The following is a 26,198-nucleotide window of genomic DNA, read 5'->3' as shown; positions in this document are numbered from 1 at the left end:
AAGGACAATCAGCGGGGATGATTCTTCTAGACATCGAGAAAGCCTATGACTCTGTCTGGCACGATGCGATATTGCATAAATTGAGAGTATCGAATTTCCCTATATACCTCCAAAAAATGTTGCAATCTTTTCTGAACAAACGCTATTTCCAAGTGATTGTTAACGGGGTATTATCAGACTGTAAACCAGTTCCGTATGGTGTTCCACAGGAGTGCGTACTTAGTCCCGTATTATTCAACATTTTCGTCTCTGATGTACCACGAGTGGATGGTATCAGCTACAATTTTTTCGCTGATGACACGGGCTACATTGCTGCCAGCTACCAGCTACCAGCTACAAAATGCTCAGGATGCACTTGAGAAGTTTCAACGACGTTGGAAAATGAAGGTCAATTCATCTAAAACACAAGCGATATTTTTTACACGACGACGCAGTCCAATATATTTGCCACAATCGGAAGTGACTGTACTTGGACATCCTGTTCCTTGGTCTGACCAAGCTAAATATCTTGGGATGATTCTAGACCAAAAGCTAAAGTTTGACAAGCACATAGCCACTTCCCTTATCAAATGTGACAAACTAATGAAAATGCTCTACCCACTAATCAGTCGACGTTCAAGACTAAGCATTACGAACAAACTTTTACTGTACAAACTCATACTCCGTCCAACGATAACGTACGGATTTCCAGCCTGGCACAGCTGTGCGCGTAGTCGACAGAAAAACCTTCAATATCGACAAAACAAGATACTCAAGATGATGCTAAATCTTGAATTCAACTACCCCACTGACGATCTACATAAACTGGCACATATCGAACCAGTATCCGAATGGACGTTGAGACTGTTGCATAAATTTTGGACAGGATGCTCGATGTCTGAAAACACTCTCATATCAAATCTAGTGCAGGTCCAACTGTAATATAGAAATTTTCCCTCTCATGCTATCCCCCTTCTGTTCAGTTCGTGCAACAGGTTTTTTTCAATTTTTCCTGTTTCCCTCGTCAATCATTCTCTGTACATAATTGCCCGAAACAAAAGAATATGTTGAGCCACACTGCAAGGAAACCCATACCTCTGTTATAGTATTAAGAATTATATTAAATAAGTTAAGTTATGATCAATAAAAGAAAGAAAAAAAAACACAATAGTTTTCGTCAATTTCGTTAATTGCTAATTGCGTTCGCAACAACCGTAAATGAATCATAAAATAAAAAAAAATCGTTTGGCCTGTGAATTGATACCGAACCGCCAATTGTTAGAAATAAATAAAAATCGTAAACTGATAGAAATCGTTAATTGCTAAAAATGTTGGAAAGAAAGAAAACATGACAATTTACGTAATATCGTAAATAGATGGAAAAAATAACTAATTTAAAAAATCGCACCAAACTCAAGTAATAGACAAATAGACGGAAAACTGTGAATAGAAAAACGTTGATTGATAGAAAAACAGTTAATTATAAAAAAAAATCTAAAAAAAATCGTTGATAGCTAGAAATTGTAAATAGCGAAAATTCTTTGAGAGAGAAAATCGTAAAAATAAAAAAAGAACATCGAAAAATCGAAAAATCGTAAATTGATAGAAATTGTGAAAAGAAAAAAAAAGGAAATTGCAAATATTTTGTGAACTCATCAAATAATTTCGAAAAATCAAAAACTGCGCAATCGGAAAATAGAAAAAACATTGACACAAATATCGTAAATTTTCGCGATTACAAAAATTATAAATGACTAGGAAAAATCGTAATCAATAAAAAAATCCTATCATCTAAAGCTCAAATAATAGAAGAATAGCAAAATATCGTGAATAAAAAAAAAGTTGAAAAAAATGAATAAAAAACGTAAATAGCCAAGATTAGAAGATTAGCGAATTGCAAAAGAACATTTTGGTTTAATTTAAGTTCATTTCTCCAAATTTGTTTATTTGTTAATTGATAAAAATTCGGAAGAATCTTACAAGAACGAATAGTTCATAAGTCAAAAGTTAAGAAACATAACTCGAAAAATCTTTTTTTTGGGAAAATTTTGTTGAATGGAAAAAATGGAGCTTGCAAATATATCGTCGATGAATCGACAAAAAAACTTCATTCATGGATAACAAATTGTCAATTGTTATGTTTAAAACCTAAATCAAAATCGCGAAAGAAAAAAGTAAACTTCCAAAATGTAAACTAATAGATTTTTTTTTTAATTTCTAAAAGCGAATTGATAAACAAAACATCGTAAATTGCTAACAATAGTCCAACCGTAAACAGCAAAATTTCGTTGAGAGAAAGAGAACCGTAAATAAGTTGGTACATAAAAAAAACTAAACATCTAAAAATCGAAAAAACCTAAAGTGATGAAAATCACGAAAAAAAAATTGCAAATTGAGAGAAGCATCGTAAATAAATTTACGAATAAAACAAATCGGAAAAAGGACCATCTAAATATAAAAAAAAAATTCAGGAAATATATTGCAAATAGTTAATACACTGCAAGAATAATCGTTAATTAATCCGAAAATCTGAAAATTGCATCATCTAAAACTGGAATTTTAGAAAAATTGAGCAAAAGTAATAAATGTCATTTTAAAAAGTGTAAGTAACTAAGGTTAAAAGGTTGATAAATTGCCAGAAAAATGTAATATCTAAAGAACATGAATTAAAAAAAACTCAATTGATAAAAAAATCGTAATAACAAAAAAAAATCATGAAATTAAAAAAAAAGAACTTGCAAATATATCGTAAAATAATTAAAGAAATTAAAAAAGGGAATCACATTACCTGAAAATTAAAAAATAAACAAAAAATTCAAAATTATGAAAAAATCGTTAGTTGTCAAGTGAATAAAAACAATAAAAATAAAAAAAATATTATTGAAAAAAAAACTTGAATTTCCAAGATTCAAAAAATTATTGATAGGAAATATCGGAAAATCGTTTCTAAATAAATTCCAGAAAATCGTAAATTTAAAACAAAATCAATGGGAAAAAAACGTTAATCAATAAAAACATCGTAAATTGCAAAAAAGATGTTCAAAAAAATTAATAAAAAAGTTAAAAAATGGAAACTAATCTCAAAACATTGTAATTGCAAAAAATTGTTAAATGAAAAAAAAAATATGTTATGTTAAAAAATAAATATCGTCAATGAATTGAAAACTTAATAGAAAACTGAAGAAAAAAACGAATTAAAGCAACGTTGATTACCAACATGAAATAAAATTCATGAATTGCAAAAAAATATCGTTAATTGTAAAAAATCGTTAATCGCAGAGAATTGTTAGATAGCAAAAAGTTAATTAATTTAAAAAATATCCGTAAAAAATTGAAGAACAATCATAGCGAAACAAAAGTAAATATGAATATATAATGAAAATGCGTTAAATTTAAACTAAAGGGCCTAGCCGGATAAGGGAGTAAAAAGTGCCCCCAAACCAAATCACTAGCTGTATGGCAAATATTGTAAAGGATATTAAATAAGATTTTTTTCTGGTTTATTTGAACCCTTGACGTAGGATCTATAGTGAAAAACGTACTTTTTCGATTATTTCACGCCATCCTCAATAGATCTGAGATAAAAATTAGAAAATAATACTGAATGTGCATCTTACTAAGGTGCATCAAAAAAAATTTCATCAAAAATTTTAGTACTAAAAAATAAATTTCAATTTTTTTAGTACTAAAAATTTTGATGAAATTTTTTTTGATGCACCTTAAATAAAATTTTGGGATTTAGAGATTCAGTACTACTCTAATTCATATTTTAATGTGTTTCTACGGCTTTTCTAGATATGTGTGATTTTTTTCAGTGTTGCGCGGTATCAAAAAATATTTTTTTTTATATTTCCAAAGAGTGGTTAGGTAAGGGAGTAAAAAGTGCCCCCATACCAAATCTCTAGCTGTATGGCAAATATTGTAAAGGATATTAAATAAGAAATTTTGGGGGTTTATTTGAACCCCTATGTGGTTTGACGTAGTGAAAAACGTACTTTTTTAGTACTAAAAAAAATATTTAAATTCTGATTTTTTTTTTTGGGATTTATAGATTCAGTACTACTCTAATTCATTTTTAAATGTGCTGTTACGGCTTTTCTAGATTGATAAATATCTTCAAACTAATTTTTTTTTAAATATCTAATAATAAAAATAAAATTAAAAAAAAACACAGTACAAGAAATGTTATAGATTTTCTGGCATTTCGAAATTTTGAAAAAGTAATATAACTTTGAGACCCACTCCTGCTCAATTTTTTATTTAAATGCGTTCGTATTTGTCTTTTTTCTACATGTGACGTAATTTTTCCTGAATTGTTAAGAGCATTGTGTGACACAAAAATAATTTTTTTCATCGTCTGCATTATTATTTTTTTGAAATCGATTATTTTATTGTATTCGTGGTTTTCAATTGAAAGATTAAAATAAAAAAAAAACAAATCGGATTTGTAGTCTTAAAGTTATATTTTTTTTCAAAATTTCGAAATGCTAGAAAATCTATAACATTTTTTTGTACTTTGTATTTTTTTTTTTATTTTATTTTTATTATTAGATATTTGAAAACAAACAGCTTAAAGATATTTATCAATCTAGAAAATCCGTAGGAGCACATTTAAATATGAATTAGAGTAGTACTGAATCTCTAAATCCCAAAAAAATGTTCAAAATTAAAATATTTTTTTAGTACTAAAATTTTTGATGAAATATTTTTTTGATAATTTTTCTTGATACATCCCGGTAAGATGCACATTCAGTATTTTTTTCAAATTTTTATCTCGGATCTATTGAGGATGGCGTGAAAAAAAAACAAAAAATTCAAAAACAGAAAACAAATAGAAATTGTTAAAATAATAATAATAGAAATGCGTTAAATTTAAACAAAATTTAAGAGAAATCGCTTATTCATAAAATTTTAATATGAAAAAAAAAACGTAAATGAATGAAAATATTTTTAAATAGTGAATTCATTAAAAAAAATCAAGTAACATTAAGTAGTGAAATAAAACAGCTTATTGCAAAATATCATCAATATATCCAAGCATAAAATAAATTGAATAATCAAATACTCCAACACTGGAATAATAGATAAAAAGAAAAAAAGCAAGAGAAAAATGGTAAAAAATTATACGGGAAAAAAATATTTTTTTTTATTTGTGATAAACAATCGTAACTGTAAAAACAAAAAAAAACACACATTGCTAAAAAATCGTATATTACTAAGAATCGTAAATTTAAAAAAAGTAAATTTTACAAAAACTTACAACCTACGAAAAATTTAAAAACAGGATAATTCAAAAATAGAAAGCAAATAGAAGATGTACAAAAATCACGAATTAAAAAAAATTAAAATTAAAAAAAATAAAAATTAAAATACTCAATGGCAAATTGCTAAACATTTTGCAAATCATAAATTGCAGAGAGTTCGTGAATTACAAAAAAAAATAATTACAAGAAAAAATCGCATAAAACTCTTCAACTCTAAAAACGGTAAATGAAAAAAAATGAAAATTTCAAAAATATAAATATAAAAAACAGAAAAATCGAAAACAGTAAAATTGGAAACATAGAAAAAAATTTATTCTTTATTAGATTTTTTTTCAATTTCCGAGATGTTTTTCGAGTTTTTCCATCAGTTCGTGAATTGTAGCTAATCGTACAAAAATAATCTTTAATTACAATATTATTTTGTTATAAAAAAATAAATTATATAAAGCTATGAAAAAATAATAAATCTAAATTAAATATCATGAATTGCAAAAAAAAGTGCTAATTGCGAAATATTCATAAATCATAAATGTAAATAAATATAAAAATGATCATGTTTATTATATTGCAAAAGGATCCAAGGTGTTAAAAATTCAATATATATTGCAAATAGTTAATACACTGCAAGAATAATCGTTAATAAATCCGAAAATCTGAAAATTGCATCATCTAAAACTGGAATTTTAGAAAAAAGTAAATATGAATATATAATGAAAATTTTAATTAAAGATCCTAGCCGGGTAAGGGAGTAAAAAGTGCCCCCAAACCAATTCACTAGCTGTATGGCAAATATTGTAAAGGATATTAAATAATAAATTTTTCTGGTTTATTTGAACCCTTGATCTATAGTGAAAAACGTACTTTTTCGATTATTTCACGCCATCCTCGATAGATTCGAGATAAAAATTAGAAAAAAATACTGAATGTGCATCTTACTAAGGTACATCAAAAAAAATTATCAAAAATTTTAGTACTAAAAAATAAATTTCAATTTTTTTAGTACTAAAATTTTTGATGAAATTTTTTTTGATAATTTTTTTTGATGCACCTTAAATAAAATTTTGGGATTTAGAGATTCAGTACTACTCTAATTCATATTTTAATGTGTCTAAATTAAATATCATGAAATGCAAAAAAAAGTGCTAATTGCGAAATATTCATAAATCATAAATGTAAATAAATATAAAAATGATCATGTTTATTATATTGCAAAAGGTTACAAGGTGTTAAAAATTCAAATTGCAGAGAAGGAAAATTAATCGTTAATTGCAAAAAAACGTGTTTCAAATGAGTTTTCTGAGTTTTGTAATTTAATTGAAATAAATCTTACTTTTAATTACAAAAAGTTGCAAAGTGAATTGCGCAAATCAAAATCGTTAGATGCAAAAAGCTAATCACAAAAAATATTCACTGAAAAAAACTCGTCAATTGCAAGAAAAAAAATATCTCGAAAGAAATCGTGTATCATAAACCAGTCGTAAATTGTCAAAAAGCCGTGAACTGAAAAAAATCGCAATTGAATGCGGCAAAAAACAAGAATTGCAAAAAAATGTGAATAAATAAGAAAATAAAAAAAAACAAATTTGAAGAATCGTAAACGTTGGAACGAATCGTAAATTATAACAAAAAATCGTGAGTGAAAAATTGTAAAGTGCAAACATATTGCATTGCAATAATTCTTTTATCCATGAAAACCAGCGCTCGGACTTGAAAACTTCATCATGAAATGACCAGCGTTTGGGAAATTAGTTGAGTATTTTCAACTTGTTTTAATAAATGAAAAAGATTGAAAGCAACAGAATCGAATTGTGTCAATGCAAATTTATATTGCATAATGCATATATCTATTAACTTCTACTCTCGATTTTATTCATTTTCTTCCCTCTGTTTTGATCTGGTATGAAGTATTTAATAGTGGAGCGACAAAAGCTACAAATGTCGTCCAAAATCATTTCATTCTTCCAAATCGTCACGTGATATACTGAGCAAAAATTGTTCCGAATTCCGTCGAGGCGCAGTTTTCGACTAACGATAATTTAAGGCTGACCAAAAATATTTGAATGACACAACATACGATAATCTGAACGAAATTTGGACGAATTCAGGTGAAATCCTAGGCAAAATACACTGGTAGCTTTTTGAGACATTTTCCAAGGAATAGGATAAAACATGCCAAGCGACCATCTAACTTGAACCATATAAAATCGAAGCTTAGCAAGAGGATTTTGTTGTTATTTTTCTGTGGATTTAAAGCAAACCTGGTTCGAATGAAAAGGCCCGAAATCATTGCACATTTCGAAGAACCTTTTGCTTTCGAAATAATTTCTTCGAATTGAATCGGTTCCAAAGCAGCTTGAAAACGCATCAAAGACGTTCCTCGTCACTCGTTCCGTCGGTCCCGGGCGGGACCGGCGCCTCTGTGGCCTTCAATGATCTTCTCCCAGGGTAACTTCTCGCCCGATTGCTCCCACCCCCCCGTTCACCGCCACCACAAAACTTATGAACTTCTGAGGTCGTGGTTTTTCGGCTCCGATGCAAGCTTGCAGCAGGAAAACTTTGGTACTGCTTCCATCGAGACACACAGACACAGTATGTGTGTGTGTGTTTGTGTGGGTAGTGTGTTGTGATTGTCACGAGCTTTGCGAAACTTTGGCTTTGGCTCTCCCACAGGAAAACTTCTTAAACCCATTCGGTCCCAATCGGAGCCCGAGAGAAGCGCACTTCCTTGGGTGTAATTTAGGGAAAACAACATGCTTCTTCCCCTGTGCCTCCCGCTCCTCACGATCTTGAGGGCTCGAAGTTTGCTTGGGTCAAGGTGGGTGCTGCTCAGGGCAATAGCAGCTGATGATGCTGCGAAATCTAATATAATGACTCTCCGGTGGCTCTCCTGCGCCACATATCGGGGCTCATGTTTTGTCAGCATGTTCCGAGGTGGGAGATTTTCCCGGCGTTAATGAACATCCCGAGCTAATGTTCCTCCGGAACATCCGGGGCCATACAAAGAATTGTTTCGCACACGTTCTCCGCACCCATTTCCAAGGCAGATGAGTTGGGGTTGCACTTGATAACGGCACTATATGCGGGGGAGGGACTTGGTTAAATATTGTATCAAAAACTTGGAAATTAATTCACGTGGTTTTTGGGGGGTGGGAGGAGGAGAGCGTCATCCGTACGGGATGTTATGCAAGTGTCACCAAATATAGTCAAGCGTCAACTTGCTGACGCCAAAGTTTGGGCCCGGATTGTGCACTGCGCCGAGGGATAACTTTTGGGCAGAAAGGCAGAAAGGGGGAGTTAGTCAGCCGAGTTCGGGTTTCGGTACTATTTTGTAACAATTTTGGGTTCCTCTTTTCGCTCGGGTCATAGCTGGGAGGGAGCAAAATTACCTCCTCTATTAGATTTCCGTATCATGCAAACTTGACTTAAGTGATTAAAGGAAAAGTTGTTTCTGATCCAGATTCGAATTATCCTGGGAGTGGGGGTGGTAATGAGCACTCACAAACACACACATAGTGGCTTTTATTCAAAAGCATAAATAGTTTGAAAAAGGATTACGTTGCTCACAATGTGTACGGAACGATATAAATCAATTTTCTAATGGGTGGATTTGGGAGAGAGTATATAACTTTAATTGGCCTGGGTGAAAGCTAATCAAACTTCAACTGAATCTGTTTACTTGAGAGAGGAGATTTATTTCAAACGTGTATTTTCCCCACAGATCGCTCGGCAATGAAACTGCCTCTGCACCGGAGCACTGTGGACACTGGCTACGACCAGGGCTACGGAAGTGAACGGTCGCCGGAGGATGAACTCCCGCCGCCGCTGCTCCTCATGCACGAAGCGCAGTACAACGAGATTCTGGCTTCATCCCAACTCAACCAGCAGCCTCCGATCAGCGTCATCGAGCCGAACGATCTGCAGCGCTTCTGGAACTACGAGAAGGCCGCCGCAAGTCTGATGGCCAGCGGCGAATACAGCTTCATTACCAAAGGTGAGTGCAATCTATCAAACCGAGTGTAAGAACAAACTCCAGCAGAAAACTGTAACAGCATGACGACGGTAAAATTCCAATTCCGACAAAAGATTGCTTCCCTTCCCTTCCCCTTCCTTCGGAAGGACGGGTAACCGATGACAACTGTAGGCAACTGCAAACAAAATCAGATCGGAACCGATGCGGTGGAAGACGATGGGACACCTCAAAGTGGATGAGAAAAGTTGCCCATCCTTCCTTTCTGTCTTTTGTTGGGCATCGGGCTCGGAAGATTCATTTCACAGCCCGATTGACCTAGACAAGCGGAAAATTCACTCCCATTCAACCCAGCAGCAGGAGCACTTGGAAGATTCGGTCCGTGTTTCGTTCCGGTGCTGCTCTTTTGGGTGCTCTTGTGGGTGCGCCGTACGTGCCGAACTATTTTAGTTCCATACAACTGTCGTCTGGAGATAAGAAGCACAATTGCTTGGAGTTTTTCAGTCACTCTGTCTGTTTTTTTCTTTTTTGCCATTCGTAGCAAAGAAAACAAAGGAAGAGGACGGTGTTGAGACAGTCCTACCAAAGGTTTTTCATTTTTCGAATCAAGAGGTCAGATTTATCGGGAAACCGATCCACTCACTTTGATCATTTTGCTGAACAGGAGAAAGCAATTTACGGGTTCCATAGTATGTCACTCTTTGCACTCAAAGGAAAATGGGATGTGTAAAAGCCTCGAAATTTAGAATTGCTGTGATGTTATTGAAAAACATACAACGATTGCATGAAAGAAAAAAATCCAAAAAATTTTTAGAACATTATAAAATTTGAAAATTTTCTTCAATTTTGGAAACTAAAACAGTTTCTAATTTCAGAAAATTTTCTATCAAAAATTTAAAACATTCAGCGTTCCATTTTTTTCTTCAAAGAACAAAGAAATCAAAAAACCAAAAACTAAGAAAAAAATCAAAACATTCAATTCATTTTCATCGATTCCAAATGTTCATGCAACATTTAAAACATTAAAAAAACTAAAAAAAAATTAAAATTGAAATACAGTAAAACCTGTTTTTGTGCGGTTTTTTGTGCAATTTTTTTTGTGGGATTTTTTTTGTGTGGTTTTCTGTTCTTGTGCGGTTTTTTTTTGTGCGGTTTTTTTTGTGCGGTGTATGAAAAGAAGCATATTTGACGAAGTTATCGTCCATTTAGTTTTTTTCGATGGTTTATATGCATTTCAGTGCGAAAAAAGCATATTTGCGTCTCAATTATCCACTTCTGAAATCATTCCCCTATCCCCCGCACAAAAAAAGGATTGCCTGTAATTTTAAAAGTATTTTAAAAAATGAAAAGAAAAAAAATTTCTTTTTAAAATTTTGAAATGGTTTTTATTCTAAAAAAATAATAATAAGAATCCAAAATTCTAAAAATAAGTTTTGATCATTCAACATTCTTTAAAAATTTTGATCATTTGATCAATAATCCAAAATTGAAATAAATTGAAAATTTCTTAAAGAAATCCACAATTTTTCAAATATTCAGTAACATGCAGTGTTCTAGAAAAATATACAAAAATGTTTACAAAAACAAAAATGTTAGAAAATAAAAAATGTTTTCAAATATCATAAAAACCTAAACCTAAACCTAAATTTAAAAAAATCTAAGAAATTCTAAAAATTCAAATTATTCAAAACATAGTGAGCAAATCAAGTTGAAATTTATTTTTCAAATTTCATTTTGGAATTTTCTGGAACTCTGTCTATGTATTTTGTGGTTCATGTTATTTTTTGAATGTTTTTCGGAATTTTCTGTATTTTTAACGATTCATTTTTTCTTTACTAATGTACTAAAAACTCGAAAGTTTAGTTGTTTTTAAAATTCAAAACATTCGAAAAAATTTCAAAATGTCAAAATTTAAAAAAGCCTGAAATTTTAAGAAATTCTAATATTGAACAAAGTGGAAAAAAAATTTAAAAAAATAACAAAAAAAATCTATTTTTTTAAATTCTGTACAACTTTCTTTAACAAATTTTTAAAAATCAAAAATTACTTAGATCACTGAAAAAAGAAATCCAGTGTTCGAAAATTAAAAAAAAAATCAAAAGACTCCAAAATTGGTTTTAAAATGTCAAACCAAAGTTTAAGCTGATTCAAAAAAATTTAAAAAGATCTAGAAGTGTAAAAAATTTCGATATTTAAAAAAAAATATTTAAAATTCAATGAAAAACGCTTTTCTATATAAATAAAAATGTAAGGCAAAATCTGTTGGTAAGCGGAAAACCCGAATAAGGGATGGTCCGATTTTAGCCTCCTGTATTTTGTTGCATTCGTGTCTTCCCGTAGATCAATATAGTGAAGAGAAAAATCGGAAAATTTTCGGAAAATCCTAAAGGAAGGTCGGGAAATTCGGAAAAATGAATTCCCACATGTTCGAAAATTACATCATCATAAGCGTTGTTAGTCCATTCGATATTTGCGCTATCGAAATTGATCTTTGTTCGTAAATGGAAATGGATATTCAGGCGAAATAACGCATTTTCATATCTTATATCTATCTATATATATAAAAATGGAGTGATGTCTGTCTGTCTGTCTGATTCTTATAGACTCGGAAACTACTGAACCGATCGACATGAAAATTGGTATGTAGGGGTTTTTGGGGCCGGGGAAGGTTTTCGTGATATTTTGAGACCCCTCCCCCCTCTCTAAGGGGGGGGCTGCCATACAAATGAAACACAAATTTCTGCATTACTCGGAAATTAACCAAGCAAACGAAACCAAAAATGGCATGTGAAAGTTTTAGGGTGCAATAAATGTTTCTATGATGGTTAGACAGTCCTTCCCCCACTCAAAGGGGGGCTGCCATACAAATGAAACACAAATTTCTGCATTACTCGAGAATTAATCAAGCAAATGAAACCAAATTTGGCATGTGGAGGTTTTAGTATGCAATAAATGTTTCTATGGTGTTAAGATACTCCTTCCCCCTCTCTTAGAGGGGGCTGCCGTACAAATGAAACACAAATTTTTGCATTACCCGAGAATTAATCAAGCAAATTAAACCGAATTAGGCATATGGAAACTTTAGGGTGCAATGAATGTTTCTATGGTGGTTAGATACCCCTCCCCCCTCTCTTAGGGGTGGCTGCCATACAAATAAAACACAAATTTCTGCATTACTCGAGAATTAATCAAGTAAATGGGATGGGATGAATGGGATGAAGTTTGCCGGGTTCGCTAGTCTATAAATATAAATGGAAGGCCAAATGTGTTGGTAAGCCAAAACCCGAAAAAATTCGGAATATTGAATTTCCATATGTTATACAATTAACTAAGCGTTGTTAGTCCATTTTATGTTGGCGCTAACTAAATTGTTTTTTGTTCGAAAGATAAAAAGGATTTTCAGACGGAATAACGCATTCCTATATCTTCGTTCTATATAAACAAAAATGGAAGGCCAAATGTGTTGGTGTGACCTAAACACGAGGAAGGAATGGTCCGATTCGAGCTGTCTTTATTTTGTAATATTCTCTGTATCAAACATGTATTCCATGCAACGGAGAAACATGTTATTTCCAAATGCTTGAAGAATCTTGAACGAGAATTATGTCTGAAAATAATTTTATATTATAAGGACGAATTTTTGTGGAAGTACTAGACAATTTATAGCAAAAGGAAGTTGTAAAGGGTCAAAGGGTAATCAATGAAGAGTTCAGTGATTGGACTCACTAACGTTCACTTAGTAAGAAAACTTGGATGTTTTAATGTATTCAAATCAAAAAATCAAATTTTGGGCGGGACGAAGTTCATCGGGTCAGCTAGTGTTTATATAAAAAAACAGACAAATTACAGGCAACCCTCTTTAATTCGATATCCAAGGAACCATTGAGTTGAGGAGGTATCGGCTATGAAGGCTATGAAGAGAAGAATGCTTGTAAAATATATCAAAGGTGCTATGAAATCCATCGAGTTAGGGAAAATATCGAATTACAGAACATCGAGTAAGGGAGAGTTCACTGTAATTCAGTTCTGAAAATTCCGAAAACATTGAAAATAACAAAATCCTAAAGAAAATATAAAGAGAGTTCCATACAATTCTAAAATAAAACTTTAAAAAAATATAAATGAACTGAAAATTTCGAAACTTTTAAACATCTTATTTGAAAAAAACTGATGCAATCAAAATATTTCATTCAATGTCAACAGTTCTAATTATTCGAAAAAAACGAAAAAAAAAATTAATAGCCGCTTGAAAACATAAAAATTTGAGAAATTCAAAAAAACACAAAAATATAAAGCAATAAAAACTAAAATTCAAAAAGTTATTTTTTTTTAATTTAAAAATTGTTTTCGTTCTAAAAAATTACAAAAAAAACTAAAAATAATTCGTACTTATAAGAAATTTAAGGCAGTATTCTAGTCAACAAATTTGAAAAAAATTAATGTTTTTCCTTCATACTTCTGTAGATTAGGCTTTCAAGAATATACCCCAGAACGGACTTATCGAAAATCCCATTATTTACCGAGTTAGAGCCATTATAGAGATGCGGTATCTAACCTGGTACGGTCATAACAATGAACTTCAAACGCGTTTCTCTCGAAACTAGTTTTTTTTTAAATTGGCGTACACGATATCTCAAGTTCTACTGCACCGTTTCATGTCGAATTTATATGAATACAATCTGTATGCATCTCTCTATGAACCTGCGAAAAATAATATTTTTTGAATTTCAATATTCAAAAAAAAAATCGGGAAACGTAAGAAAAAAACGCTTTGAACCGCATTTGGTTTTTTACACGGCCGCCATTTTGTCAAAAAACATGTTTTTGACTCGTCCGAGGTTCATGCGATAGAGGAATCTTTACTGATTTAGAATCTGTTCGGTTTTTATGTTTCAGATAACCAGAAGGGCTGGAATCGTGTACGCCATGGCACAACTTTTTTTTGAACACCTTCATTTCATCAGCTTGTGACTAATCTAGTTATGACATTTTTTCTCCGTTAAATTTTTGTTTTATTTGAATTTTTTCAATTTTATTTTAGAATTTTCTGGAACTCTGTCTATATTTTTTTAAGATATTTGTTATTTTTACGATTTTTTTTGGAGTTTCCTGTATTTCTATCGAATCGTTTTTTGCTTTCTTAATGTGCCATAAAATTTTATGTTTTAGATGTTTTAATTTTTTTTTAAATGTCACATTTGAGAAAGTTTTAAAATTTAAAATTTAAAAAAGCAGAAAATTAAATACTATTCAAATAGTAAAAATAAAATAAATTGTTGATAATGAACAAAAAATATAAAAAATCGTCATTTTGAAAAATTCTTTACAACTTAAAAAAAAATTTTTAAATATTTAAAAACTACTTAGAACCTTAGAAAAAACATTCAGTGTTCGATTTCGTTTTAAATAAAAAATCTCTGAAATGTTTTTTTTTTCAAATTCAAACCAAAGTTATTATTCAAAAATAAAAGTATAAAAGATCTCAAAATTCAAAAAAAAGAAAAAAAATATGAAAAATACGTATGCTTCATACTAAGTAATTCGATTTCAAACACCAATAAAAAAATTAGAAAATATGAAAACATTCCGAAATGAAATATAGACAGAGTTCCACAAAATTCTAAAATAAAATTTAAATAATCAAAATGAAACTAAAATCTCGATTATTCTAAAAAGTTTCTACATATCAAAAAATAGGCTTTTCATTTAAAAAAAGCCAAGCAATTCACTTGTTCTAATTGTTCTAAAAAAAAAAGAAGAAATAAGTAAAAAAAATACTCAGAACATTAAGAAAATAAAAATATTCAGTGTTTATTGTTTAATTTTTAAAAGTCAAACCAAAAAACAAATGTATATATCGAGAAGTATAGATAATCTCAAAATTCAGAAAAATTAAGAAAATTTCAAAATGAAACGATATGAAAAATGCTCATGATTATAAAAATGTCAAGCAAATAAATTCGATTTCAAACACCAGTAAAAAATACAGAAAATTCTGAAAACATTCAGAAATCAAAAAAAATCTAAAGAAAATATAGACAGAGTTCCAGAAAATTCTAAAATAAAATTGAAACAATTCAAATTAAGCAAAAATCTCGGAAATTCTAAAAAGTTCCAAAATATCATGAAATAGGCTCCTTATTTGAGAAAAAAGTGAAGCAATCAGAATGTTTTATTTTATTTCATTTGTTCTAATTATTCTAAAAAAACTAAAAAAATGCCTAAAAAAAAAATATATATTTAGAACATTTAAAAAAAACAAAAAAAAACATTCAGAGTTCGAAAATTTAAAAAGAATTTAAAAATCTCTAAAATGTTTTTTAAATAGTCAAACAAAATTAACCAAATTAACAAAACCAAAATATATTTCAAGAAGTATAAAAGATCTCAAAATGTAAAAAATGAGAAAATTTTAAAGTAAAATAATATGTTATATGTTATAATATGTTATGCTTATAAAAATTCAAACAAATAAATTCGATTTCAAACATCAATAAAAAATACAAACAATTTTGAAAACATCCAAAAATTTACATAAAAGTAAAAAAAAAATCAAATTAAACCAAAATCTCGGAAATTCTTAAATGTTTCCAAATATCAAAAAGTAGGCTTCTCATTTGAGAAAAAAGGGAAGCTATCAAAAGATTTCATTCAATTCAAATGGTTCTAATTGTTCAAAGTTCTTAAAATTTTAGAAGATACTAGAACTGAAAAAAAACGAATTAAAGAAAAATATTGAAAAATAAATAAAATAAAATAAAGATAAAAAATTAAAATGAGCAGAAGAATTATATTTTTTTCAAAAAAAATACTCTATATTTTTCAAAAGTAAATAGGAAAAGCCATGAATTATGTAGAAAATTAAACATTTGGAAAAATAAAAACAATTGTAAAAATATAAAACGAAAAATTTCGGAAATTAAATCACAAATATTCGTTATAAAAACAAAAAAAAAATAAAAAACAAAAAAGCGCAAAAAAATCAAGAACTTATGAGAAATTCAAACAAATCAAATTGCTATTGAATAATTAAAAAATGTAAATAATAAAAAAATATGAAAGGTTCCAGGAAGTTGAAAAAATCAAGTTGAAAAAAAAATATTCAAAAACATTCAATGTACTATAAATATGAATAAACATTCAAAAAATAAAAAATAAAATACACATTCAAAAAAATTATATACATTTGATTTATTGAAAATATTAATTTCCCCAACCCAAAATATTATAAAAAGATTGATAATACCAAGCTAAAGATAGTTTTGAAAAAATAGAGAAAGAAGATAAACTTAAATTACAAAATGCATAAATCAAAAGTGGTAACAAAATGAAAAAAAAATCAAATAAAAGAAAGTGTATGAATAAATGATCGGAAATTCAAAAACTGTTCGAAATTAGTTACAAAAATTTGGGAGGTGTTGGAAACTCAAAAATATTAAAAAAAAATCTTCTTCAAATTAAAAACGTTTCAAAAAAGTATCAAAAATTAAGAAAATAAACATAGAAATTACAAAATTTAAAAAATGAAAAATAAAAAAATTAAAACAAACAAACAATCGACATTTGTTTTCGAGCGATTCTGTAAATTAGTTTGAATATGATTTTTTTAATTCAATTGAATTTTGGGATTACTTTTAATTCTGGAATAAATTTCAGAAACTTTCAGCATACACTAAAATAAAAGAATCAGAAAATCTTTATTCTATATAAGTCAAAATGAAATTACAATAAATTCCAAAAATTCAAAAATTATCAAAACACTCGATTATCCGCGGAATAGTCTGGCTAGCTCACCGCGAATAACAAAGATCGCGGATAACGCAATAAAGCACTAAAAATGAATTCCAAACACGAAAAAAAGTTGTTTCAGCATGAAAACTATGTTTTATCAATACAGAAATTATTAAACTATCCATCTAGATATACAGCTACTGTGAAAGCCATGACCAAGACAAAAGTTCATGAATCTATCACTCACTGACAAATTCCGGGAAGGCCTATGAATTTACTATGAAACTCGCTGTCGCGCATGATCCGTACCACGGATCATCCGCTCGCGGATGATCGGGGTTCCACTGTGTTCGAAAACAAATATTCAAAAATTAAATTATAAATTAAAATTGAAATTCAAAATTAATGATTCTTGAAATTTTAAAACAAATGCAAATTTTAAAACAAATGCATCCAAAAAATCTAAGAAATTCTTGAAATTTAAAATTTTTTAAAAATATTTATAAAAATATCGAGAAATTCGCAGAAATCAAAACAAAGAACAGAACAATTAAAAGTTGAATTTTTTTTTAAAACATTTTCGACGATCAGAGAAAAATATGAAAAAGCTCTTAACTAAAAGCTGAATACTCGAAGAATCAAACCAATTAAATTAATTTCGTAAATTAAAAAAAAAGAAAGTATTCTAGAAAATTCTAAACTCATTCAAAAATACAAAAACAACATAATTTAAAAAAAAAATTAAAATTGGAAATTGATTTTGGATAATACAAAAGATATATAAAAAATAACATGAAAATTAGAGAAAATGAAAATTCGAAAGTTCCAAATAAATCCAAAAAAAAACATGTGAATAAAATATGATCTAGAAAAATAAAAAGAGTTTCGATTCAAAATATTCAAATACATTCAATGACCCAAATATATGAAAAAATTGAAAACAAAATTTCTAAAAAAAACAGAGAATTTTGGTAAATGAAAACAAACAACCAAAAACAATCAAAATCAATTCAAATTCATAAATTGGAAATATTAAAAACAAAATATGAAAAATTATTCTTCAAAAATTAAAAATATTGAAAAAATTCGAAGAAATTCCTAAAATTCAAAATATTTCAAATATTATAAAAAAATGTCCTTCCTTTTAAAATCTCAATTGATTTAGAATACTTTTATTTTTTTTCAGAATTTATAACATCATTTTAACTTCGGAAATTAATTTAAATTTATGAAAATTGCAAAATGTTCTGGAAAAAATCTAGATTTCTTTACTTATTTTATTAACAAAACAAAAGGTTTTACAAAAACATTGATTCGGTTCTTTCATTTTTTTATTGTTTTTGGTTTGTGAACATTTACCAATGTGCATTTTTTCGCTTCGCACTGCCTAACTACTCTTTTTATGTAAAAATGCTAAAATTTCGAAGAGAACGAAGAATATAAATGAGTCTAAACGGACTGTCAAATACATGCGTTTGGTTGCCGAGCATCAATTTAATCAAAAAGAAAGAAATTGTTGTGTCATCTTTAAAATCATCAGTATCTATTGTTAAACTTGAATCGTTCATACAACTTCATGTAAACTGATTGCCTAGATTGTTCGGATTTTTTATGGGTCAAATTCACGATCTTTGTGCAGCTTATCCAATAACAGTTGATTACTTTCTTGTTTGTATTTTTTTCCGTGTTCAATTTTGTGAAACGAAACAGAGGGAAAATGGGTTTCAATCAACGAAATGCATAAATATTTTTGAGTTTCTGATTAAAATACCGTGATTATACACACGCTATTTTATCTGTGAGAGCAATTTTCTTCTCGAAGGAGTCTAGATGAACCAGCCAAATGTGTTGGAAGTCACTATAATATAGACAAAATTCCTCTTCAAACTGCAAACTGGAGAATTCAAAAGACAGAATTGAAAATGTGGAGTGATTCCAGCTAGATTAAAGGGTGTGTCACATCAAATTGCATCACGGAAAAAACGCTGTAGAAATTCGCCCAGTAGACCGATCCTTTTGAAAATTTTAGACAGTAAAATAAAAACTTTTAAACAACTTTTGGCATTTTCTTTTTATTCATACTTCGAGCCCAAGTCCGTATGCTCGCACCTTCCTCTTTACCCCGTCCATAAGGTTCTGAACAACGTCAGGTTGTTTTTTTTTGAACAGAAATCCATTTTCTCTTGAAGTCCGCCTCCGATTTGACAACTTTTGGGTTCTTCCGGAGGGCCTGCTTCATAATCGCCCAATATTTCTCTATTGGGCGAAGCTCCGGCGCGTTGGGCGGGTTCATTTCCTTTGGCACGAAGGTGACCCCGTTGGCTTCGTACCACTCCAACACGTCCTTTGAATAGTGGCACGAAGCGAGATCCGGCCAGAAGATGGTCGGGCCCTCGTGCTGCTTCAATAGTGGTAGTAAGCGTTTCTGTAGGCACTCCTTAAGGTAAACCTGCCCGTTTACCGTGCCGGTCATCACGAAGGGGGCGCTCCGCTTTCCGCAAGAGTAGATCGCTTGCCACACCATGTACTTTTTGGCAAACTTGGATAGTTTCTGCTTGCGAATCTCCTCCGGAACGCTGAATTTGTCCTCTGCGAAGAAGAACAACAGGCCCGGCAGCTGACGAAAGTCCGCTTTGACGTAGGTTTCGTCGTCCATTACCAGGCAATGCGGCTTCGTCAGCATTTCGGTGTACAGCTTCCGGGCTCGCGTCTTCCCCACCATGTTTTGCCTTTCGTCGCGGTTAGGAGCCTTCTGAACCTTGTATGTACGCAGGTCCTCCCGCTGCTTGGTCCGCTGGACGAATGAACTTGACAAATTCAGGTTATTGGCGACATCCGCGACCGAACTTCTCGGATCACGTCTAAACTGCTTAACTACGCGCTTGTGATATTTTTCACTGACGGAGCATCCATTTTTGCCGTTCTTCACCTTCCGGTCGATGGTTAGGTTCTCGAAGTATCGTTTTAGTACTCTGCTGACCGTGGATTGGACGATTCCCAGCATCTTACCGATGTCCCGATGTGACAACTCCGGATTCTCGAAATGAGTGCACAGGATTAATTCACGACGCTCTTTTTCGTTCGACGACATTTTTCCAAATTTACGAAAAATTGACAGTGAAGCATGGCCAACGTGATCTATACACTCTTATCTGATTATAAGCGAAAGCTGAAGATATAATTCCTAAAAATTAAATTTCTACAGCGTTTTCTCCGTGATGCAATTTGATGTGACACACCCTTTAGAACCTGGAATTTCCATCTATTTTATTGAAAATTCGTTCACTCGATTATGATTGTGAATTGCTTTCCGTGTTCGGGGATGCCCACTTCTGACAACACATGCCCAAAAATTCCCGCCCTCAAATGGCTAATTGAGTCATCACGAAACTTTTACAAAAGGCTTCCCAGGAAATAAAAAAACTGTCTGAAATTGGTCCCACGCACTGCGCCCCCAGACATCCAGAGGGCTCGAAGTTAAAGTTTCGATTTTTTCATCACCCCATAAAACATTAACACTCATTTCCCGAGATGCAATCATCAAACTGTGCTCGGAATGGCCGTCTCAAGTGTCGTTAAAATTTTGCTGCGAGAACGCAATAAACCTAACACTCATCAGTCTCTTCCAGTTTCGAGCCGAGAGCTGGGTGCTTGGCAATTGTGCCTGTTGTGTCCTGGTGTGAGGAGGGGGGCGCAAGCCAACGTCTCCGGGTTTGACGCGTAGACCATAAAAATGCCTCCACAATCCCATGCTGCTGCAGTGACGGCAGCGGCAAATGAAGAGAGCCCTGAGTTAAAACCATGAATAATTTGCACCACTCGACTCTGCCGCGCCTTTATTCAGCCAGCCGAGCTGAGGGTGGCCCATTGAAAAAAGAAATAGACATTTGTGATGGGAGGGCGGAGCTTTATTTATACATTTTCACCTCAAGGGTCCTTCCCTTTTGGTCGTACCGGGAAACAGAACCGAGCGATAATAAATAATGTTTGCCTTCTCTCTGGTTCGGTATTCGAGAGCGTTTTATTGCGAGGTTTTTCTTCATTTCATTTTCATTTAATTCCGATGTACGTGAAATTGTTGTTGAATTATTGAGAAGGGTGAAGATGGGGGTGACGAGATGACGAAAGGATTGCTGCATTTAATGGTGTCGTTGTTGTTGTCGTTGTCCTTTCAGATACCGTGTTCCTCGTCCAAGTACCAAAGGGAACCCGCGGGCTGGGTCTATCCGTATCGGGTGGATCGGATTCGTCCGCCCCCTTCCCGGGGCTGATTCGCATCAAAAGACTGTTTCCCCACCAGGCGGCGTGGGCCACGGGAATGCTGCAGCCGGGCGATATTCTGCTGGAAGCGAATGGGATTCCACTGACTGGATTAACCAACTACGTGAGTATACACACACACATGTGTGAGGAGATTTCTAATTCACGCCGGCTGTTGTGACAAATATAGGAAGCCCTGGAGGTGCTGCGAACTGCTCCCAACTATGTCACGCTGACGGTTTGCCGACCCCAGGATGAGCAGTACCGGAAGCTATCCCCGCCGAGCGAACCTCCGCAGCCACCCACGCGGAATGCCTTACCCAGCGAGCCTAAATCTCAGCTGCAGATGCAATTCAGCCAACAGCAGCAGCCACATATGATGCCATACTTCTATCAACAGCAACAACATCAGCAGCAGCAGCAGTTTATCTTCCCCCCGCAAACGCTGGCATTTACACCTCTGGATTCGATTCATACCAGCTTCAACGGGGTAAGTCCTCGCAGCTATCGTCGGGTTATAATTTCACCACATTCATATTCCATAATATAAGCTTCGTTAACGCTGAGCACGTTTTTCGCGCTGTTTAGCGTGTAAAGCTATGCGTTTTGTGATGAAAAACATGATGAAAAGCATTCCTTCTTTCATTCCGCACAGGAATTCGAAATTGTCCTCACCAAGCAGCAGGGCTCGCTTGGGTTCACTCTCCGCAAGGAGGACGAATCCGTGCTGGGGCACTACGTGCGGGCACTGGTTCGGGACCCCGCCCTAAACGATGGCCGAATCAAACCGGGCGATAAAATTGTCGCCGTCAACGATGTTCCTATCTCGCAGATGACCCACGAGGAAGCTGTGATATTCCTGCGGCAGGCAGCCGATGTTGTGAAGCTGCGACTCTACCGGGACCAGGCCCAAACTCCCCTTTCCGCCCAGTCGCCAACCGGTGCCGACGGTGACGAACGAGGCATTTGCTCGTCCGCTTCCACGTCAACCGTTGGCCATGGCGGCGGCGGCAGTAAACCCAAGCCACATCTGCGACCCGAGGCGCTGAATTTGCTGACCGATATCGCCTACCGGAAGCAGACGGCAGCATGCAGTTCGGCCAGTGGTGGTGGCGGCTCCGATTCGACGAGTTCTTCCGTGAAGTCCAGCAACGCTTCGCCGCGCCGATTGCGGCGCGGCTTGCAGAACCAATCGAAGAAGTCCTACGACAATCATGGTTACCAACATTCCGGCGGTGAAACGTCCAACAATTCCGACTCCGAAACGTCGACGATCGTGAGCCAGGCTGGATCGTACCATCCGCGTCAGCACCACCACCAGGTGGTACCGGGGGCGGGCGTTTACCACAGCGTCTCGTGTCGATCCTGCGGTGGGAACATGGTTCCTCCGGTCGTGCACGAGAACCTCGATGAATCGTATTACTGTGATGATGAAATCGACGCCGAGAGTCTGTACGAGGAAGACGGCGGCGAACACCAGAAGAGACCCAATTACCTTAATTTGGCCGGCGAAAGTGGGAGCACACCGATGTCCTCGCGGAAGCCCAGATTCCAGTTCTCAGGTATGAATCTCTTAATCGCATGCTTTTCGCATATTGTTGAAACACGCTTCTCTTTGTCTCTGTTTCAACAGTAGCCACCACAAACGCGTACGAGCTGAACAACCTGGACAACGACGCCCTGGATGCCCCGACGAGGTATGCCCTCAACGGGGAACCAATGGCGATACCTGGGGGCGACGGTGCAGGAGGAGTAGGAGGAGCCCCGGCTGGCAGCGATCAATTCATAAGCCTTCCGTGCGAAACATTCCTGGTGGCGTGCAAAACCGAGAACGATCTGAATGCGGACTCGACGGACGCCATCTATGTGAAACATTTTGCCCACAAATCACCACTCTACTCGTCGGTCAATGTGCCCCTCAAGGACACCGGGAACAACGTGAGCGAGGTGGTCGATGCCGTGGAGAAAGGAGGTAAGCATCTTCTAAAAAGTTTTCGCTGTTCTACAATTGAAATCAAAACAGTGTCCGAGACACGACTGCAAAATTAATGATTATGCTAAGCTATTTGTTTCACACAGATTTTGGATATATTTGAAAAATTACATTATTCAAACTTTTCATATTTTTGTGGCTCTGAAGAGGTCCGGTCAGTTTGATTATTAGGTATTGTTCGTTCCCTCCATCAATGCTACAATTCGGTGATACTGGCAGAAGCATGGTGATTAGACGTTGGATAGTGCATATCACGATAAAAGATGACGAAATTCGTGCCAACTCGTCTATGGGATTGGCATGACCCTCTCAGAACTTGATGAAACTTTCTGGGCGTGAAGATCTTAGTTAATGAAGCGAACTAGCATACTTAATTTTCCGAAAATTTATCTAGGGTCAGATATTCCATCTTTTTTATAAAATACTAGCTGACCCGGCAAACTTCCATATCCAATCCATATAATCATACCATGATAGAAACATTTCTCGTACCCAAAAACCCTCGCATCCCCAATTTGGGTTCGTTTGTTTGATCAATTCTCGAGTTATGCTGAAATTTGTATTTTATTTGCATGTCAGCCCCCCCTTAGAGAGGGGGAGGAGTGTCTATCCACCATAGAAACATTTATTGCACCCTAAAACCTCCACATGCCAAATTTGGGTTCGTTTGCTTGATTAATTCTCGAGTTATGAAGAAATTTGTGTTTCATTTGTACGGCAGCCCCTCTATCCACCATAGAAACATTTATTGCACCCTTAAACTTCCACATGCCAAATTTGGGCTCGTTTGTTCAATCAATTCTCGAGTTATGCTGAAATTTGTGTTTCGTTTCTAATGGGCAGCCCCCCATTAGAGCCCTATTGAAACATATTGTATTTGACCAAGGTGTGTATATATATACAGCCATTCCATACCAAACCGATATAGTGGTCCTCAGATTTTAGTCAAAAGTGGTAGTTTTGTGCTTTATCGCAAATTATGAGACCAGTATTTTTTCAGTTTTTTGTTAGGGTGACCATTTCCATTTTAGGGTGGTCCAAAAAAATCTTTTTTTCGCATTTTTGCCAAAAATGACTTTTTTCAAAAATTCATAACTTTTGAACTACTAGACCGATTCAGATGATCGATATATCAAATTAAAGCCAATCTCCTGATCTTTTTTGAAAAAATGCAATACCTGCCAAAAATTTGAATTCTGCTCTCGTTGTTATTGATTGTATTCGTTTTTTTTTATTGTTTTCATGGTGTCGGGACCAAAGGCGCTATAGTTTTTTATATTTTTTTCTGGAAAGCTGATGATTTTTCACATAACGTATCTCGAAACCAGGGAAGCGTTTTTTTCGTTTTTGAGTTATGATTTTACAAAGTTACTCGATGGTCTAAAAAATCATTTATCCCTTTTCCCAAAATATGATGTCATGATTTTAAAAATTACATTAAATATAATTTTGAAATAAACAATAAACAATAAACATGATGAAGAATAATGGTTTTTGAATGAAATGGTATTTCAGCATATTGATGAATTTACCATTTCATGATTTTTTGAGGACGATTGAAAAAAGGGCACGCCAATGATTCACAATATTTTTTTTGTACCAACATAACATTTTTTTCTGTTCAAAATTACCTGTTCTTCGAATGTTGTTGAAATAGCTGATTTGTTTGAATATTTCTGCTTGGTCCCTACAGCTACTAGTTCAAAAGAAGTATATTTATAGCATCATTGACCACGAGTATGGTATATTTTCCTTGCCACTCTGAATTTGAATACTACTATTGTAGAACGGGAGCTGAGACCACCTTCTTATGTGGAGGCGATCTGGCGTAGTGGTAACAGATAAAAAAAAACCACCTTCTTCAAGTCCGCATTTTACTCCTGCAGACCCTGAATTCTTCTTCCCAGTCTCCTCTACCGCCAGGGAATCATTTTTATGCTTCAACCGTAAAGGGTTTAGCTTATTCGATGAATTTCGACGAAACACCATGACGGTTAACACTCCTATACAGTAAAACCTGTTTTTGTGCGGTTTTTTTGTGCGAATTTTTTTGTGTGATTTTCTGTTCTTGTGCGGTTTTTTTTGTGCGGTGTATGAAAAGAAGCATATTTGACGAAGTTATCGTACATTTAGTTTTTTTCGATGGTTTATATGCATTTCAGTGCGAAAAAAGCATATTTGTGTCTCAATTATCCACTTCTGAAATCATTCCCCTCTTCTCATCAAATGCTCTAAGTTTTTCTAAGTTTTTGCATGACATGATTTCTAACAGCAACACGTTTCGACATGCAACTAGAAGCACTAAACAGCCTCGCGCAACCGAAAAGGCAGAGTGTCCCATCGCAAAGCAGGGAAACAAGAGGAAATTGAACGGTGAATGGCATGGATTTGAGTTATTTTCATGAAGGAAACTTTTTTTATGCGGTCCCTATCTACCGCACAAAAAAAGTTTTTTTTTTCAAAAAGTGTACCGAACACGATTGTTTAAAGCTGCTGGTGAAGTGTTGCACGATTTTTTTTTCATGCATTTTTTAAAACCATGACATTTTTTGCATGTTGAATGATTGTGACTGATAGTTACTATTATGTTAATTTAGTTTAGTGTCAAACATGGTACCTAGCTATTAACAAAAAAAATTAAAAAATCAAAAATCAATGTGAATTTCACAAACTCATGTCCGGAATAAAAATTACATTCAGAAAATGATTTTAAATCCGGACGGTCAAAAGTTGACGATTAAATTTCTCATTGAAGAAGTTGCATAAGGGTATCTCAGAAGCCTTAGTATGGAGTATGGAGTGTGGAGCAAAGATTTTCGATCCGGGAGATCGCAAAACTCTTCGGTATATAGGACGGGTCGATTATATGACCCGTTTGTATGTACGTGAGTTACTTTGTAACTTTGTCTGTAGCGCTGTCCCACATTGATAGAAATTTAACCCCCTTCCTATTGACCGATTGATCTGAAATTTGGAACACACCTTTATCTCTGCAGTCATTATA

General features: G+C 33.6%; 1 protein-coding gene across 7 annotated transcripts in view; it reads left to right on the top strand.

The window, feature by feature from the left end:
• LOC129762697 (uncharacterized) overlaps nt 1–26,198 on the top strand; it is a 458,495-nt gene that overhangs the window by 422,302 nt on the left and 9,995 nt on the right. For 6 of the 7 annotated variants that reach the window (XM_055761194.1, XM_055761195.1, XM_055761196.1 and 3 more), the window contains 5 exons: nt 8,962–9,234; nt 21,117–21,325; nt 21,392–21,691; nt 21,857–22,763; nt 22,835–23,173. In XM_055761194.1, coding sequence (XP_055617169.1) covers nt 8,962–9,234; nt 21,117–21,325; nt 21,392–21,691; nt 21,857–22,763; nt 22,835–23,173 — 2,028 coding nt within the window. The remainder of the gene's footprint in view (nt 1–8,961; nt 9,235–21,116; nt 21,326–21,391; nt 21,692–21,856; nt 22,764–22,834; nt 23,174–26,198) is intronic. The other variant, XM_055761193.1, reaches the window with a different exon arrangement.

This window comes from Toxorhynchites rutilus, chromosome 1, assembly GCF_029784135.1.
Source record: "Toxorhynchites rutilus septentrionalis strain SRP chromosome 1, ASM2978413v1, whole genome shotgun sequence".
NCBI classification, from domain to species: Eukaryota; Metazoa; Arthropoda; class Insecta; order Diptera; family Culicidae; genus Toxorhynchites; species Toxorhynchites rutilus.
This window is presented reverse-complemented; position numbering and strand designations above follow the sequence as displayed.